Source organism: Ictidomys tridecemlineatus, chromosome 5 (assembly GCF_052094955.1).
Source record: "Ictidomys tridecemlineatus isolate mIctTri1 chromosome 5, mIctTri1.hap1, whole genome shotgun sequence".
In the NCBI taxonomy this organism is placed as follows: Eukaryota; Metazoa; Chordata; class Mammalia; order Rodentia; family Sciuridae; genus Ictidomys; species Ictidomys tridecemlineatus.
Genome location: NC_135481.1, coordinates 150,780,729 through 150,800,549, shown reverse-complemented (window position 1 = coordinate 150,800,549; position 19,821 = coordinate 150,780,729). Strand labels below are relative to the sequence as shown.

Sequence of the window (19,821 nt, the reverse complement as noted above, 5' to 3'; positions counted from 1 at the left end):
CCACGCCCCCTGGCCGCCTTTCCCCGCCCCTTAGGTCTCCAGCCAGTCACCTCGCCACGTGGCGCCGCCCCTCGCGCTCTTTCCTCGTCGGCTCTGCAGCCAGTCGGGACCTAGCAGGTAGCTTCCCAAGATGGCGCGTGTGTTGACGGCAGTGGCGGGGGCTGCCATGGCGGGGGCTGCGTTGGCCGTAGGTGAATACCGGCACCGTTGGGATCACCGTGGGGCGGGACGGGGCGGTGTGCGCCGAACCGGAGGCCCGGGGCGGAGGAGACCACCGGTGGCCAACCACCTGGGTCTAAAGCGTCCTGCCCTACGGAGCCGCCTTTCGCAGCTTCTTCAGCACCTTAGCCAGCAGTCACTTAAAAGCAGGGGGAGCGGGGCGGGGGCGGGGGTGGGGGTGGGTGTCTTAGTGTGCCACCCTGTGAGCTGTGTGTGGGACCTGCAAGGCAGGGACAGATGAAAAGGAAAGAAGTAAATGGAGGAGAATCTGAGTGTTCACCATAAGACATTGGGGAAAATATAGAAAAGAGGGCAAGTCCTGTGGACTTAAGCTGAATTCAAGCATGGAACCCCTGCAGGAACAACTGAAAGTCAGTGGGGTAAAGAATACCAAAGAAATATCTTACTCACGTGCCCTAGTGTATTTATCTTCTTCTATATAAACAGAGAAGTATTTTGAAACTCCTCAAGGTCGCTCCACCTCCACTTTTTTTTCTTTATGTCTACATGGAATCTGTGATGACTAGTGGTCAAGTTTTCTGAGTTTCCCACTTTCTCCTCCTTTTTCTTCTCTTTCTCTCTTTACAAACAGAAGCATTCCCCCACCCCCATCTGAGATTTCCTATTTGATAACAACGTGATAATTACCAGACTTACTCCTGAACATAGTTTTGGCAAATCCTTCAGCCAGCACCTTCAAAAGTGTTCAAGGAAATAGTGGTTTTGGTTTTGGTTTTTAATTTTTTTAGTTGTAAATGGACACAATCTATTTACTTTTGTGTAGTGCTGAGGATAGAACCCAGTGTCTCAGCTTACAGGCAAGCGCTCCACCACTGAGCTGCAGCCCTAGCCCAGGGAATAAAGTTTTGTTAGGTTTCTCTCCTAAAAAGTGTCCTCTGTAGTCAGCCTATTGAAACCTGAAGTCCTAGCCATCCATTGAAGTCCATCTCAAACTGGATCAGTTCTTTATTGATCACTCAAGCCTTTCTCATTAGTCACAGAATTTCTTAATTATCTAACATATCCAAGGTTAAATGATGAGCATCCATATGCAAAGAAAAAGTGTACTTAGTAGGTTTAGCTGTCTCAACTTAAATCAGTTTTAAAAAGTGAAATATATGTATACACATGAAAAAATACTGAGCACAGTTAAAATGAATATCTAGTTAACATAATATTCAGATTTTGTTATCAAATTAACACTATTGGCCTTTATATCCTTGGCAAAATACAGGTCAGCATTTTAGCTCACATACCATTGCACATAACTCTTTGTAAAAAACTCATAAAACAAAAAACTTTCTTGTTATTTCTTAGCAAGACATCTCTTAGGTAATTGCATAAGCCAAAGACATTGAAAACTGAGAATTGAAAGAATGGTAAAGAATTTTAGAGGTATGAGAGTTAAACATAATCCATTTAATGACATCAACTTCAATGTTTGACAGACCAGGGCTAGTGGCCCCACTTTGCAATTTATTGTGATATTGAGGAAAATCACTTGTGATCTGTTTAGCCTATTTCCTTATTTCTAAAAAGATGAGGAAAATAATATTATCTAATCCATAGAATTTTTGTGAGGATTAAATAAAATAACATTCTCACTTCATTATTCTTTGTGACCATTATTTCAATGGCTACAAACACTAATAGGATGAGTCAGGCTACCACATGGTACACTCCCAAATCAGTATTTGTAATTTCAGTTTAGTTAGGCAGGATTACAGATTTAGACAATACTACATAGGAACATTGATGCATAAATCTTTAACAATGAAATAAGCCCACAGGTCTATACTGGAAAGGTCAGGTAAAATCAGCCAGATTTTACCCCAGGGGATTCTGTACTTCACTATTAATAAATCACAGCTGTTAACAAAATATAGAAAATACCTAGAGATGATTTGGAACATACTAGCTTTGGGGATAATAGCCAGCTTATAGGTTCTTATAAAGGCATAATGTGTAGTTTCTATTTGTTTATGATATTAAAAGAAGTTTCCAAAAATTACCAGTCATGATCAGTGTGTGTTGGAGAGTTATCATTAGCAACTAATTTTAACTCAGCAAAATGGTAAATCTGTATTTCTACACTAAAAATTAAACAGAATACTATGCTTCTAATACCTCCCAACAGCAAAACTACAACATGATATCAATCACTAAATACTCAATTACTACCAACAATGTTCTCAAATTGTAGCCCACACAATTTTCTAGAGAGAAAGGAGGTGAGTGGTCTCCTTATCATGAAAAATAGTAAACTGCATTAATGAATGAATTAGTGAATACAAAAGCACTGTGTATACAAGTTATTTTAGCTATTGAATGAGATTATAGCAGAAGGGCAATACTGTGACTGAGGTAGTACAGAGTTAACTTTCATGGGATCCTTTAAAAGCATAAAGTACATTAGTAGTCAGAGATGCTTACATTTGTAAGCAAGTTGTTGATGTAACCTTTCTAAAGGTGCCAGTAATGGTAACTCTTGGTATTTATTATTTACTTTGTGCTGGGCTCTTTTTTCAATTCTTTATATATATTTACCATTTAGTTTTATGACATTCCCTATGAGATAGATACTGTTTTCATTTTATATATGCAGAAATACTGGTATAGAGTGGTTGAGTAACTAGCTCAGTAACACAACTGAATGGTAAGGTCAAGGTTTGAATTAGAACATTCTAGCACTAGAGCCCATATTCCTAACCATAAGGCACACTACTGCCTCTTACATAATAATACTTGAACCTAAAATCTAAATTTGAAAATGAAAATTATGTGAAGGTTGCACAACTTTGCAAATATTCTAAAAACTACTGAATTTACACCTCAAATTGGTGAACTTCATGATATGTAAATTATAAATCTGTTTTCTAAATATAACTGTTGAGATAAAGCTGTTGAAAAACTTATTACAAGTGATTAGTCACAATTTTATGACACTTTATATACAAAGTTAACATCTAATTTGTTCAAATACTAAGTACCCATAATGAATTTCAGTATAAACTCTTGAAGGTAAACCTTTATTTATTTGGAAACTGTCTGGAAAATCTAATCTGAAATGCTAAATCTGAACTGAAAGAAAGGCATGTTATTTTTAAGTCAAAACAGTAGAAGTTATTAGTAAGAACATGATTAATGAGAACTGATACACAGGAAGGTAAGAATTAAGAGTTAACATACTAGATTTTGTAGTAATATATATATACACATAACTCATATACCACATTTCTGATGTGTGTGAAAGTAAGTTGTTTTAAAATAATTATTCATCTTTACACTCTTGGTTTTTAATCCTCCTATTTTCAAGTATTTTACATGTTTATTCACACATAGTTACACTTTGTAGTTTATTTTTATAAAAAAAACCCTTATTGGAATAATTACAAATGACCCACTGTGGAGTTCAAAGCAATACAATTGTACTGCACCCTTCTGAGCTCAGAGACAGAAATCTAATTCTAGAGTTGAGAGTTCCTACCAGTTGGGTGAAAATATGAAATAATATGTTTTTAAAAAGTTAGTTTGATGGGTTGGTAAGTGCTCACCTACCATGCATGAGGTACTGGGTTCGATCACCAGCACCACATAAAAATAAAATAAAGATATTATGTCTACCTATAACTAAAAAATAAATATTTTTTAAAAAAAGTTAGTTTGAGGGGCTGGGATTATGGCCCAGTGGTAGAGTCCTTGCCTAGGATGTGCAAGGCCCTGGGTTTGATCCTCAGCACACATAAAAATAAAATAAAGATAGTGTCCAACTACAACTAAAAAATAAATATTTGAAAAAAATTAGTTTGTGAAAATCATTTCACATTACATACATATTAAAAAACTTTCAGTACATGCAATTTCAATTTGTCCATCATATCTCAGTAACACTGGAAAAAATATATATATATATATATGTGTGTGTGTGTATGTATTGTCACTAACTAATCAATAATCACTAATGTATATAATACACACACATATATTATTTAAAAGCCTTTGTTCCCTGTTCCTTACCGAGTTTGCTTGGTCTACAGAGTTTTACCACAGATTTTTACTGCTAGGATTGTTATCATTCCTCCTCATTTTCATCTTCCTCTTCCACATCAAGGTAAAGTTCACATAACATAAAATTAACCATTAAAAAATATACGGTTACTAACAAACACAAGACTCTGGGTTAGATCCTTGGCCCTGGGGAGAAATAAAAATGTACAATTTAACAGTATTTATTACACTTGCAATGTTGTGCAGCTGTTACCTTTATCCAGTTCCAAAACATTTTTGTCACCCCAAAAATAAACCCATTCATATTAAGCAGTTGTTTCTGTTCCCTCCTCCTTCCAGCCTCTGGCAACCATTGTTTTGCCTTCTGTCACTATAGATTTACCTATTCTAGATATTATATATAATTAGGATCATACATCATGTGACCTTTTATGCCAGCTTTCTATCACTAATATTAGTTACATATTACATATATATTATACATTCATCCACATTGTAGCATGTATGAATACTTTACATCCAGATGATACTTCCTTATGTAGATATGAATAATATTTCATTGTTTGTCTATTGGGAATGCTGCTACTGTGATTGTTAGTGTACAAGATTTCAAATTCCTGTTTGCAGCTATTTGGGGTACTTAGGTGTGGAATTCCTGGGTCATATGATAATTTGTTTAATTTTCTAAGGAACTGACAAACCATCCCTTTACAGCTGCACCATTTTACATTTTTATCAACAAAATACAAGGGTTCCAGTTTCTCTACATACTCATCAACACTTGCTTATTTTGTTTTTCTTGGTGGCTGTGAAGTAGTATCTCATCATGGATTTGATTGGCTTTTCTTTAATCACTAATATTATTGAATATCTGATATGTTTGTTGGCCATTTTTATATCCTATCCTTTTTTTTTTTTTTTTGGTACCAGGGATTAAACTCATGGACACTCAACCACTGAGCCACATCCCCAACCCTATTTTGTATTTTATTTAGAGACAAGGTCTCACTGAGTTGCTTAGCACCTCACCCTTGCTGAGGCTGGCTTTGAATTCATGATCCTCCTGCCTCAGCCTCCTGAGCTGCTGGGAGGCATGTACCCCTGTACCTGGCTCTATCCTCTCCTTTTAAAGAAGCTAAATTATTGAATTTTCATTGGTATTGCTGTATTTTTTTCTATCCTAATTCTAGAATGTATGTCTTAGGGGCCAAAGAAACCAACAAAGAATTATATTGTATTCCTGAAACCATTTCCCATCTCTAGAGAAAAGATAAACCTAGGTGGCTTCAAAATCTTAAATTTTTATAATATGAAAAATGCTGTGGTCTCTCTAACATATAAAGCAGATTTTGTTTTCTATTAAAAAAAAAAAAACCTGTCCTGGTAAATCAAATGATAAAATAGTTATAGAGGAATTCTACAGTGAGGCTTCAAATAACATGAATTGGCCTTCATTTTCAGTGACAAGAGTTTTTTCAATATTCCTAAAGCAAAGTGGCATAAGGTATAAAACTTTGCTTTCATTTAAATATCCTATAATTTGTTCCTTTAACATGTCTGTATATTCAAATGGTTATGATAGTGTTATATTAATTATATTAATTATTTTATATTCTATTAATTAATTATATTAGTCAAGGATCTCTACCTGCTCCATCTCTTATAGAAGTAATTCTGTTAAGGACAATCCAGATACCAGCACAATATTTGACATACCCTTAAACTTTCAATGACAGTAGTGTGCATACTACCCAAAAGCTCGTTAATCCTTTATACAATTTTTTTATAATATAAATACTTCATTAAACTTCCATTGCAAGTTGCAAATACAGTAAACATGAGAAGAAAGAAAGGAGGAGCAGCTTGCAATGGTTTTGTTAGTCTTTGTAAAGTTCATTATCACCACATCTCTGCAGAAAATCCCTTGTGCCACTCAGCTAGAAAATCATCATTATATATCAATAACAATAAGAATGGATGAATTTGTTGTATATCTATGTATGTCTGGTACTGTATTGTTTGGGCACCAACTGTCTACACAACAAACAAAGTTACATATTTAGTGGGTAATACTAATTTTTTTTAAATCTGAAATAACAAATGATGGATAAAAAAGCACATCACTTCTAGTAAAGATTGGGTATTCTTTTTTCATTTATTTTTATTTTTTTAATTTTATGCCATTATATAAGGATTGGGTATTCTTTTTATGTAATTTCATTTCAGTTGTACATTTATATATGTGTGTGTGTGTGTGTGTGTGTGTGTGTATGCTGAGTTTGTGTGTGTGTGTGTGCATATATATATGCTGAGTTGTAATACATTTGGATTTCATAATAGCAGTGAGTCCATAAAACAGAACTATATTGCCCTATTGGTAATGAGAACCTTTAAGTATTTCAGTAACCCATAATATAGACTGGGGCAGGGTAGAAGACCATCTTAGGCTGAATTTTGACTTCTACTGACTTACAGTGTATCAGGTTAAATAAAACAAAATAGTATCACTTTAATTTTCTTCCTAAAGAAAATTTCAGTTAAGAGGTATTTTATTAGCTATAGCTGTGCTGTACTTGGTACTATGTAAAGTTTTTTTCACTACCCACCTATTGTTTAAAAAAATACTGTATATGATCTTCATCTTGCTATTTCATACCAAGTTATTAAGTGATATAGTTTTACATAATTATATTTAGACTTCATACATTTATGTATTTTTCATTCTGTTTGTGGGAATGGGAAAGTCTTGCAGCCTTCTTCAGTTACTGAATGAAAGGAGGTTTCAACTGAATGAAAGGAGATTAGCAAAGTTCTGCCTCTAATCCTTCAAAATGACAAAAAGTCTGGTGTCAGAGGAAATTCTCATAAATTAACTATTGCCTTGATCTTTGCTTATCCTCCCAACGATGATATATTTTCCTTGGTTGATAATCATTCAAATAAAATACACATTAAAAAAGTATTGTATAGATATGCATTTCATGACTTTATTACAGATTATAAACAAAAAATTGTGTTTAGGTGGGAAAGAAAGTGGCTTGCTTTTATCATTAAGTGTATGTTGTATCACTGTTACATGCAGACTTAACCCCTTCAGAGTTTAACAAGTAATTCTTAATATGCCATTATACTTCAAGTGTTACCAGTAAATAGAAATGATTATAAAAAGTGTCATTCTTTGTTCAAAATCCAATTGAAGTTCAGAATTAGCAGTGTGTGTGTGTGTATAATAGTAGGAATTGAATCCAGAGACCCTCTACCACTGAGCAATACCATAGCCTTTTTATTTTAAGACAGCCTCTCTCAGTTGCTGAAGTTGATCTTGAACTTGTTCTCTCTTGCTTCAGCCTCCTGAGTTGCTGGGATTACAGGCTTGCACCACTGTGCTTAGCTCAGAATTACTTTTCTTAATTTTGGACAATTAGCTTTTTAATTCTGGGCAGCACAAAGTAATTTTAACATAAGTTTTTCCATGTATTTCCCCTGAGTTAATTTCAATAATTAAAAGAATAGACATTAAATAATTAATTTTCTTATGTATTATTTGTTTCGTTTTTTAAAATTATAATTTGAAATGCATTAATTCTCAAAAGAAGGATACCAATGACTGTTGAATTTTTCAGGGTATTTTTCAAAATTCCTAAATCCCGTTCCAGCAGTGAGAAGTTTTTCTGCATCACAGTCCTTGCATCAGGTGGCAGATCCTGTATGGAATCTTAGTCGACTCAATCATGTAGCCATTGCAGTGCCAGATTTGAAAAAGTCCACAGCATTTTATCAGAATATTTTGGGGGCCCAGGTAAGTGAAGTGGTCCCTCTTCCTGAACATGGAGTATCTGTTGTTTTTGTCAACCTGGGAAATACCAAGATGGAATTGCTTCATCCACTGGGAAATGACAGTCCAATTGCAGGATTTCTGCAGAAAAACAAGGCTGGAGGAATGCATCACATCTGCATTGAGGTATTTTTATTATTTTATTGTTGGTATTTTAAATCTCTCATTAACAAAATGTGTTTTACTTTTTAAGACAACATATAGTCACTGTCATCAAAAATTTTATTTAAGTTCTTTAAAGGAAATAAAAATCTTCAAAGGTGAGCACACACGCACACACACACGTGTGTGTGTATTCTCTTTCCTTCTAGAAAACTGCAAAAATAATGTATTTAATTGAAATCTAGATTCAACCGCCACTGAAAAGGCCACCAAAGTTGGGTAAATCATAATCTTTACTCTAGGTTTTATCTATAGTAAATGTTTTCCCATGTAATAGGAATGTAATTGTTTTCACTATCATAGGCAAATAGGAGAAGCTGGTGAAAGGTGTTATAGGGTAAGAATTTCCATACACATGCAAAGTATTCTTTTCTTTTTTCTTTTGGTACAGGGGATTGAACCCAGGGCCTCATATAAGCTAAGCATGCACTCTACTACTGAGCTATACTCCCTGCCTAAAGTATTCTTATAATTATTTTCTGTCCTTAAAATTTTAATAACTTCTTCCTTTTATAAAAGCAGTACATTTTCAATTGCTGACTATGATTTTTAAGATTTTCTAAATTGCATTTGCTAACAATTTCTGAGAAAACACTAAGAAATGTTAGATGAGAGCATTTTCATTATAGAACATTTATCGGTAGAAATTCATGTTCAGATAACTGCCTTTTAAAATACCAGCAATGCCAATTAGGCTTCAATTTAAACTAATTTAGTAAGACAAATTTATTGATAATAATAGTGAGATAATTAATATTTAGGTCTCATTCCTAACCCAGAAGAAAGGTGGGTCAATTGTAGAATGAAGTTAAGGATGTATTCAGTTTGTTGTCTCAAACACATATGAGAACCTATAATATAGACTGTTCTGCGTACTTAAGATTTAGCAATGAATGCAACATAGACCATGTTCACAGTTAGAAGGAACAGATATTTAAATAAGCAAGTAAATTATACTGTGATTAGTTTAATATTAATATATGATTTAAGATTAAGATTAACATATGTGTCTTCTCAGTGCCCAAACAAAGGGAAGTATTGATCATTCTTACCAGGCCAAGGAGCTGGGAACGTTCTTATAGAGCATGAGTTACAATGACTGTGAAGGGATTCCCCAGATGAATAAGAGGAAAAAGGTGTTCCAGGCAGAGGGACTAGCATGTGGAAAGACATAAAGTTATAACAACTAATACTTACTGAGTATCTTTTGCAATATATGAAGTACTAAACATTCATTATTTTCTCTAATTCTCATAACTAATCCATGAGGGTGCTATTAACCCCATTTAACAAGTAAGAAAACATATTTTGTTAACTTGCCCACAATAGCATTAGTTGTAGGTGGCAAGGCTGGGGTTCAAACCCAAATTTGTTCTGATTCTAGGGTCTGCACTCTCAGCCATGAGGCCATTTGCTTTCATTGTATTACCTGAGCTTAAAATTTGAAGTTGCGTGGGGCTAGGGATGTAGCTCAAGTGGTAACGTGCTCGCCTGGCATGCGCGGGGCGCTGAGTTTGATCCTCAGTACCACATGAAAATTAAAAAATAAAGATGTTGTGTCCACCTAAAACACTGAAAAATAAATATTAAAAAATTTCTCTCGGGGCTGGGGTTGTGGCTCAGTGAGCACTTGCCTCACACATGTGAGGCACTGGGTTCGATCCTCAGCACCACATAAAAATAAGTAATTATAATAAAAAGATTAAAAAAAAATTCATATTCTCTCTCTCTCTCCCCCCCTCCCTCCCCCTCCCCCCCCCCTCTCTTTGTCTCTCTCAAAAAAATTTGAGGTGGGGGAGCTATAAGATATTAGACCAGGGAACTATACAAAGTCTAATATTTAGTCTCTATTTCAGTCTTAGGAGGTTACTTTGGCTGCAGGTTTTATCAGTGGACCCGAGGGTTTGTGTAAGCCCCACAGGATGAGAACAGGACCATCTGCCTTTGAATCTACTCTCCTCTCTCCCACACTGTACTATCTGGGTTCTACATCAAGAGAGCCTATGCCTTCAAAGGAGGCTGACTGTGTAAGTTAGAAGTTCAGTGAAGTAAAGAAAAGTGAAGTTCAGTAAAGTAACAGCAAATTCAAAAGTAGAGATCAAAAGGGAGAAATAATAATGTATATAAGTATAAAATAAAGGTAGGTAATAGGAAAAAATATGCAAAGTGGTTGTTTGCTACTTTAGCCTGACATCCATCTATCATCATTCCACAACATGCACAAAAAATAATGGCTTAACTAGAGATTTTATTTTCTTATTCTCAGTCTAAAAGTGAGCTGTCCCAGTGATGCCCAGTATTACAGATGCAACTCTGTCATCTGTAATATATGACTGACAGGATTGCTTCAGGCATCACTATTTACTAGTCAGAGGGAAGAGAAGGCACAGAGAGAATATAGGACAAACAGCTTCAAGATGATCTAAATGCCAGGTGTGGCCATGTACCTATAGTCCCAACTATTCAGAAGGATGAGTCAGGAGAATTGCAAGTTCTATGCCAACTTGGGCAACTTAATGAGACCCTGCCTAAAAATAAAAAATAAAAAAGGACTGGGGATGTAGCACAGTAGTAGCGCCTCTGGGTCCAACCCGTAGCACCAAAAAAAGCAAAAAAAAAAAAAAAAAAAAAACAAAAGAAAAAACAGCAAAATGTAAAGAAATGCTCTTATTTTCCAAGTGGTCACAAAATCAATGACTTGTTCTGTGTGTTTTACAAATTTTATCATTGAGCACGTATGCCAAATGAAAGTAAAATTTTATAACTTTAAAATAAAAGACTAATGAGATAACTTCTTTTCCAAATGCTAGGATATGGTCTTCATTCAAGAAGACAGAAATTACCCCTTTAAAAAAAAAAAAAAAATCCTTATTTTTTTGTGGTGCTGAGGATCAAACCCAGTGCCTCACACATGCTAGACAAGCACTTTACAAAAAAAAAAAAATCCTTTGTAGCCAGGTATGGTGGTGATATGGTGCCTAGAGTCCAAGCTACAGGGCAGTCTGAGGCAGGAGCCTGTTGAGCCAAGGTGTTATAAGCCAGCCTGGGCAACATTGTAAGATCCCATCACACACACACACACACACACACACACACACACACACAAAGTCTCTTCTCATTTTGGCTTTGGCTTACAATAAACCCCAGGAATAAATACTTCTACTAGTGAACTCTGTATCATAGGTTCCCATGTGTGTGGATTTTATAGTATGACAAAATTTTCAGAGAACAAAGCAAAACAAAACAAAATGGACCATTTGGTGAGATTTTTAACTTTCTGTGCTACTAAAACCACCATCCAATACTAACATTTTCCAAAACAAAGGGCATTTTTTTTTTAAAGAGAGAGAGAGAGAGAATTTTTTTTTAATATTTATTTTTCAGTTTTCGGCGGACACAACATCTTTGTTTGTATGTGGTGCTGAGGATCGAACCCGGGCCGCACGCATGCCAGGCGAGCGCGCTACCGCTTGAGCCACATCCCCAGCCTCACAAAGGGCATTTTATTAGAGAGAGAGAGGGAAAAAAAAGTAATAAAGTGAGAAATCTTTTTGGAATAAAAGAATCCCGTTGTATCAGTCATCTTTCCATCATTGTGACAAAGTACCTAAGAAAATCAACTTACAAGAAGGAAAGATTTATTTTATCTCATGGTTTATAGATTTCAGATCATGGTCACTGGGGCCTGTTACTTTGGGCATGTGGTGGCAATGAATATCATGTTGGGAGCAGATTCCAAAGGAAGCCTGTTCGCTTTATGGCAGCCAGGAAGCAAAACATAAGAAAGAGAGGAGAAAAAAATGAGGAAGGGTGGGGTTCCAATATCCCCTTCAAGAATAGGCTCCTAATGACTTAACTTCCTTCCATTAGACCCCACCTCTTAAAGGTTCTACCACCTTCCAGTAGTGACATCACTTGGGGTCCAATCCTTTATACAGGGTCTTGAGGGCCCATTCAAGATACAAACTAAGATACTTATCAATTAAATAAATCTACAGGTTTATTTTTGGGTTTTTCCTTTTAAAAAAAAAAAAGTTTTTTTCAACTGGTGAACATTTCAGGGGAGATGAGCATTTGGGAAATACTGTCCGTAACAATCACTAGACTGTATAGAAACCATGCAAACTTAAGGTAACATACACATTCTGAAATAATTCCCAAAAAAACATAAAAACTTCTAAAACTTGCAAAGTAAGAACAATGTTAGGTTTGTTTAATTCACTTAGTTTTTAGCTTTAGGGGAGAGACAATTGCAACGTAAATATTTAATGCCAACATTTCATTTTAACTTTCATAGATTTAAATGAATTTTGAGTATTGGATTCATTCATTATTGACATGAATTTACACCATTATAATTCTATGTAAAATAATAGCCTGTTTATTAAGTCAATCAAAATTTAAAGCACTATTAAAAGTGGCACTTTATTACTTGTTCATAAAAGTTTACTTGTTCATAAAACTAGAGTTACATAACTTAAGATTAAAAGATGTTATTTACAAAATGACTTGCCTTCCAACAAACAAAATTGCATTGCCATCTTTAGATGGGGCAGCTGAGCACAAAGAAGATATAAGACCAAAGAAGATTCTGAATTCTGATCATAATAATCCAAACATTTTTAATTTGGATTATTGCCACTTAATATACAATGACAAAGAAAATCAGTATAAACTCACACACAAGAATTTGAAGTGAGAATCTGCCCACATTTTCATTAATGACACTTAAGGCTTTAGAGAGTTATCTGATGCACAACTTTGATTGTTTGACAGACTATAAAAGCACTTTTAAAAGACTGAAAACACATTTTTAAGACTTAATTTCTCAAATAAAATTGCTTTGCATTTCTTATAACTATCAAATGTACTTTCAGCTCAGAAAATTAAGACATTTTTCTTCCATTCTTTTTATTACCACCAAACAAAACATTCAGAGTACTCTTAAAGAATTGTAAATTTTATAGCAACACTAAGAGAAGAATTAATATGATACAAGATCTTTAAAATCAAAGTTAGTGATAGAAATAGTAACAAATAAAGATGCCAGTCTAATGTTAATTAGGCATATAAAAAAATAAACCTAATTTAAATCTTAGAGGATAAGCCCTGAGCATCAGAATTCTACATATTTATACTTAAGTAGAATGTTCTCTAAGTTGAACATTCATGAAGAAAACAGAAGTTACCAAAAGGGCAATATGAAAAGACTCATGATTATATTATGAAAAATTTCAAACATACAAGAAGTAGAAAAAATAATGTAATGAACCTCCAAACATCCATCATCCGGATTCAACACCCACACCATCTTTCTTTCCCCTTTATTAAAACTTTTAGTAATTTGCAACTTCATTTTGCCCCTATTCAGTTTGTATCTCTAAGAAGTAAATAACCATAATGGCATTATCCTGTTGATCAAAATTAGAGGTAAATCTTTAAAGACATCTATACACAATTTGTAACTCAAATTTTCGAGATTGAGTTACCAGTGTCTTTTTGTAGTTGACTTGTTCTAATCAGTATTCTAATAAGATTCACTCATTACATATAGTGATTAATCTCCTCCGATTCTTTAAAAAATATTAACATCTTAACATTAATATGATGCAGTTGTCACCATTAATGAATAAATAATGATCTAATATAGTACACTAATGTTCATTATTCAGACTTCCTTTGTTTTTACCCAGCATCCTTTTTTTTTTCTGGTTATACATGACAGTAGAATGCATTTTTACATCATACATAGATGGAGTATACCTTCTCATTCTTCGGTTGTATAGTTACACCAGTCATGTAATCATATATACACATAGAATTGCATATATGTCTAATTCATTCTACTGTCATTCCTAACCCCCATCTCCCTCTCCTCCCTCTGTCTAATTCAAATTCTCTCTATTCTTCCCTAGCCACCCCCCCATTGTGAACTATCATCCAAATATCAAAGAAAACATTCAACCTTTGGTTCTTTGAGATTGGCTTGTTTTGCTTAGCATGGTATTGTCCAGTTCCATCCATTTACCAGCAAATGCCACAATTTCATTCTTCTTTCCAGCATCCTTTTTCTGTTCCAGAATCCCCTCCAGGATCACACATCACATAATCATGTCTCCTCTTGCCTATGATAGTTTCTCAGACTTTCTGTGTTTTGATGACCTAGATACTCTTGAGGATTTCTGGCCAGATATTTTGTAAACTATCCCCCACTTGATATTTGTATTTTTTTCTTCTGATTAAATGAGGTTATTCTGGGAAGAAAGACCACAGAGATGAAGTACCATTATCATCACATCCTATAAGGACAAATCCTATCAACATGACTTATCACTGTTGATATGAACCCTCATCTCCTAATTGAGGCGGTATTGTCAGATGTCTTCACTTTAAAGTTACTTTTTTTTTTCTTTCTCTTTCATACTGTGCTCTTTGGAAGGAGGTCATTGTGGGATGTCCACACTTCAGGAGTAGATAGATCAATATGTGCTTGTGGATATTTATTTTATACTTTATCTCTCAAATCATTTTAACTTTGACCATTGAAAAACTCTTGTTTGGCACTTGTGTCCCTTTGGCATACCCTATGATTTTTTTTTTTTTTGAGAATTTCCTTATTTCCTGGGATTACAAGGTTCTCCAAACTCATATTCCTTACCCTAATTCTAGAACCAGTTGTTTCTCTAAGAAGCTTTGGTTCTTATTACTGGAAAATGGTGTTAGAAACCAAGATGGGCTCTCTAGGTGTGCTCATTGCTGCTGGTGTATCTTTGGTCTAGGCCCTTTGAAGTAACACAGAAAGGAAATATGTGTTTATATACTGTACGTTTAAACTTATGTGTAAATATTTCTATATGTAAACCATGTTGGGCTCACAAAATAACATAAGCTCATGAATTTACACTGATGTCTCCAACTCTATCACTTGAATTACTCTGACCTTTCCCTTGCTTCTCTACATAGCTCCGAATCCCAACTTGGGTATGTATAAATGAAAAACTTGGCACTCACCATCTGATATTAGTGTTATTTGTTTGTTTGTTTGTTTTACTTAGTTATACATGGCAGCAGAATGCATATCAATTCATTGTACACAAATAGAGCACAACATTACAATTCCCTGGTTGTCATATTAGTGTCCTTAATTATTCAGTTTCAGTACACATATATAGTTATTGTATGAGTTTCCTGGAGTTCTTTTTTTACTTTCTTATGTATATATGACATCAGAATGCATTACAATTTTTTCTGAGAGAGAGAGAATTTTTTAATATTTATTTTATAGTTTTTGGTGGACACAACATCTTTATTTTATTTTTATGTGGTGCTGAGGATCGAACCCAGCGCCCCGCACATGCCAGGCAAGTGCGCTACCGCTTGAGCCACATCCCCAGCCCAAATTTTTAATATCTTTATTTTATTTGTTTGTTTATTTTTTATGTGGTGCTGAGGATCGAACCCAGGGTCTTGTAAGTGCTAGGCGAGCGCTCTACTGCTAAGCCACAACCCCAACCCATACAATTCTTATTACACATATAGAGCACAATTTTTCATATCTCTGGTTGTATACACAGTATATTCATACCAATTCATGTCTTCATACCTGTACATTAGATAATAATGATTATCACATTACACCATCATTAATAACCCCATGCCATCTCCCTGCCCCTCCAACCCCTCTGCCCTATCTAGAGTTCGTCTCTCGTAAAGAATCACCACAAACTCAGCAGCTTAGCATAACAAAAATTTATCCTCTCATGGTTCTAGCCTATCCTATAGGCTAGAAGTCCAAAAATCAAGAGGCAAAAAATATGGAGAGGGGTGGGGCAGAGTAAAACACTATGAAAGGAAAAGAAAAGAGAGAGCATAAGAGAGATGAAGAATGTGGTCAAAAGTTCTAGCACAGGGTGGAGTCCTGGAAAGGAAGGCAAGAGAAAAATAAAATAGAAGCAATAATTGAATAGTCAACAAGGACATTACCAATCTGATATAAGGTATCAACCCATATATTCATTAAGCTCAGCAACCCCAAGTAGGACAAATGCAATAAAACAAAAAACTTAAGCATACCATCATCAAGCTGAAAACCAGGATGAAGGTCAAATCATTTAAGCAATCAGAAAAAAAGACACAAAAATTATAGAATAACATGTAATAACACTGGTTAAGTAATAACCAAAAATCCCTACAATTTAGAATTCTAATTTCAGCTAAGGTGGAATAACAGAGAGCAGTTTATCCTCCTCCTTGAAACAGTGTAAACAAAGTATACCAAAGAGTGGTTGTCTGGCATTGAATGTCAAGCAGCAAAGAAAGCTAATCCCCTGAGAGACGGGAAGCAAATAAAAGGACGCCTGCAATTTCTCAACCAGATATGGCTTAAGAGTTTCCAAGTCTTCCTTGTAGGACAGGGGAATCCAGTGGAACTTCACAGTTTTGCCAAACTGAGAACTTAGAAGTTAGGAGTCTGAGGAAGCCTTGGTTCTTCATTCTTGGTTCTTGGAGTTGATAATGTAATGTGCTAAAAGGAAAGAGCTGCATAGATGCTCCAAAGATCTATAGCCTTTCACATCGCCATCTGAGAATCAGGTAGGGATGCATGTTAGGAAGCTACCTGTTGCTGAACGCAGAGCCCTCTGAAAGGATCAGAGGGAACAAACATCACACAGAGGTGGAGTGGTTTGTTCTTGCCAGTCATAGTGAAAAAACCTTGAAATATATGGGGGCAGTGGGTAGAGTATTCAAAAGTGCTTTCAGGAGTAAGAGAAATTAGTCTAGACTAGAGACTGTTCCAATTCCATCTAACAATCAGAACAAAGCTCAACAATATTTATAGAAATTTTTAAAAATAAGGTAAAGGGCTGAGGTTGTGTCTCAGCCGTTGAGCACTTACCTAACACGTGTGAGGTACTGGGTTCAATCCTGAGCACCTCATGTAAATAAATAAAATAAAGGTGGGACTGGGGTTGTGGCTCGATGGTAGAGTGCTCGTCTCGCACTTGTGAGACCCTGGGTTCGATCCTCAGCACCACATAAAAATAAATAAACAAAATAAAGATATTGTGACCGTGTATAACTAAAAGAAATTTTAAAAAATAAAACAAAGGTATTTTGTCTACCTATAACTAAAAAACTATTTTAAAAAATAAAATTGACAATGCCTGACTTTGGTGAGAACTAATTTTCCGAAGAATGATCCAGTGGGCGTGGCCACTCACTCAACCAGCTCATGCATGTTCTTTTTAGAAAAAAATGAGAATAGAGCAGCTACCATACAAATTAACATGAAATGAACATAGTCATAATGTAGACATGACTAGGAGTTTTAAAACATTATAGGAATACAAGTAGAATGTATATCATATGAAGAAGTCATAGTTTATGGTAACATTCAGTATTCTCACTAGTTGTTTGGTCAGTTTTAGAATTCAATATACAACCTTTGGTTCTTTGGAAATAAGATTACATAAATATTAACATGTTAGATCTGTTTGGTGGGAAATCAGTCTTCTATTATCCTCTGCTACCCCCCCATACACCCCCACTTTTGATATTTGGAATGCTATTAAGTCATTGAATTCTAGGGTGAGTTCAGACTGCCTGGGAATGTGGTCATTTAACCCATTTCCAGGTTCCCTGTCTGAGAGGCTGACTTTCCAAGATAGAGGAGGATCATTTCTTTATTATTTCCTAGATTGCAAATAAATATGAAGCAAATAGAAATAATTTAGAAGAGAATTACAAAATTATAAAAAAATTCTCGATTTTTTGGAATAAGAATAACATTTTTATAGCACTTTTTTTTGAGAGAGAGAGAGAGAATTTTTTAATTTTTTTTTTTTAGTTTTTGGTGGACACAACATCTTTGTATGTATGTGGTGCTGAGGATCGAACCCAGGCCGCACGCATGCCAGGTGAGGGTGCTACCGCTTGAGCCACAACCCCAACCTATATTTTGATAGCAGTTTAATAACGATTTTTATGTATTTCAAGTTTAAATTTCAGAGTTAATAACCAATTAATTTGGGAGGGGAAAACTCTGTTATCTCATTTTAATCTATAGTCAATTTATATGGTAGGACTATTGTTAGCTTTCCATCACTATATCAAATAAATACCTGAAATAATAATTTTATAAAGAAAAAACGTTTATTCTGACTCACAGTTTTTGAGGTTTCAGTTTATGTTTGGTTAGCCCCAATGCTTTTGGGCCTGTGGCAAAGCAGCATGTCCTGGCAAGAAACACACAGCAGTGGAAAAACTGCTCACCTCATGGCTAAGGAGCTAAAGAGAGAAAGGAAGAGGAAGGGACTGAGGTCCCACTGTCCCCTTCAAGAGTACATTCGAAATTACCCGAAGATTTCCCACTAATTTCCATCTCCTAAAAGCTCTGCCACCTCACAATAGCACTACCCCAAGATTCAAACTTTTACCATGTGGATCTTTGGAAGATACTTAAAGTCCAAACTACAGCCTCCTCATTTCCTTGGTTTGAGGAACACAAGGTTCTCAGGAAAAAACAATTTGTCCAAAATCACCAATATTACTTCCAGAAGAAACTGATAAAGAGAAGGACATACTATTTAAGTTATAACGGGTAACATTTACCCACAATGAGTTTTTTATGGCATTACAATTGCTCACCTAAGATTTAGTAACTTCATTTACTTCTCTGTTTGAGTTTATTTTTCATTTTTTTTTCCCATCCTGGGACTTGAACTCAAGAGTCTCATGCATGTTAGACAAGCACTGTGCCACTGAGCTACACCCTAGCCCTGCTTTCATTTCATGTGGTGGCTTAAGAATAGTCTTTTCCAAAGATAGAGGAGATAATGCTGTGTAAGTTCTCAAAGTTGTTTCTAAGTCTTTATGATACTATAACTTGCTTTATTTATGATCTTTTTTATGTTCTTATTTCTTTTTTCAAGGTGGATAATATAAATGCAGTGATGATGGATTTGAAAAAAAAGAAGATCCGTATTCTAAGTGAAGAAGTCAAAATAGGAGCACATGGAAAACCAGTTATTTTTCTCCATCCTAAAGACTGTGGTGGAGTTCTTATAGAACTGGAGCAAGCTTGATTTATATTTGCAAGAAACTTAATTAATTTCCCTAAAAATCCTTTTAAACACTCTCAAAATGTATTATGGTACTGCTTCCAAAGTTAAAGACTAAATTACTGAAATATTAAAATTATATAATATATGTACATACATATGTATAAATTAGATTTGGAAAAAGCCTTGTTTATTAAATGCTTAGGGAAAATTATTAAAATCATATTCATAGAAATAAATTACTCCCATTTAAAATAGTAATTGAGTACAGTATGTTATCTATTTAAAGGGTGTGGATGTGGCTGTGTGAAGCAGATTAGATGTACAAAGGAGTTATGAAAGTATACCTGAGAGTTACATGACATATTTGAGACAAAGCTGTTTTCAAGAATGTTAAAAACTAAGCTTTTAATTTTTAAAACAATTTTCCAAAGTCCACCATTTATTTTTAAATTAAAATTTTTTGCTTTTTATTTTTTCATTTTAACACATTAATTTATTAAATTAATTTTTAATGATTAATTTTTAAAATTAATT

At 34.8% G+C, this 19,821-nt stretch overlaps 1 protein-coding gene across 2 annotated transcripts; it reads left to right on the top strand.

The window, feature by feature from the left end:
- The first annotated feature begins 27 nt into the window (after nucleotides 1-27).
- On the top strand, nucleotides 28-19,545 carry Mcee (methylmalonyl-CoA epimerase). 2 transcript variants are annotated; one of them, XM_078051295.1, is made up of 4 exons: nucleotides 28-191; nucleotides 7,851-8,188; nucleotides 18,072-18,141; nucleotides 19,156-19,367. In XM_078051295.1, the coding sequence occupies exons 1-4, from the start codon at nucleotides 131-133 to the stop codon at nucleotides 19,161-19,163; spliced, it is 477 nt and encodes a 158-aa protein (XP_077907421.1). In that variant the 5' UTR covers nucleotides 28-130; the 3' UTR covers nucleotides 19,164-19,367. The 2 variants fall into 2 exon arrangements, with proteins under 2 accessions (XP_077907421.1, XP_005320119.1); XM_005320062.5 differs by lacking the exon at nucleotides 18,072-18,141 and having other exon boundaries at nucleotides 34-191; nucleotides 19,156-19,545.
- Nucleotides 19,546-19,821: the final 276 nt, after the last annotated feature.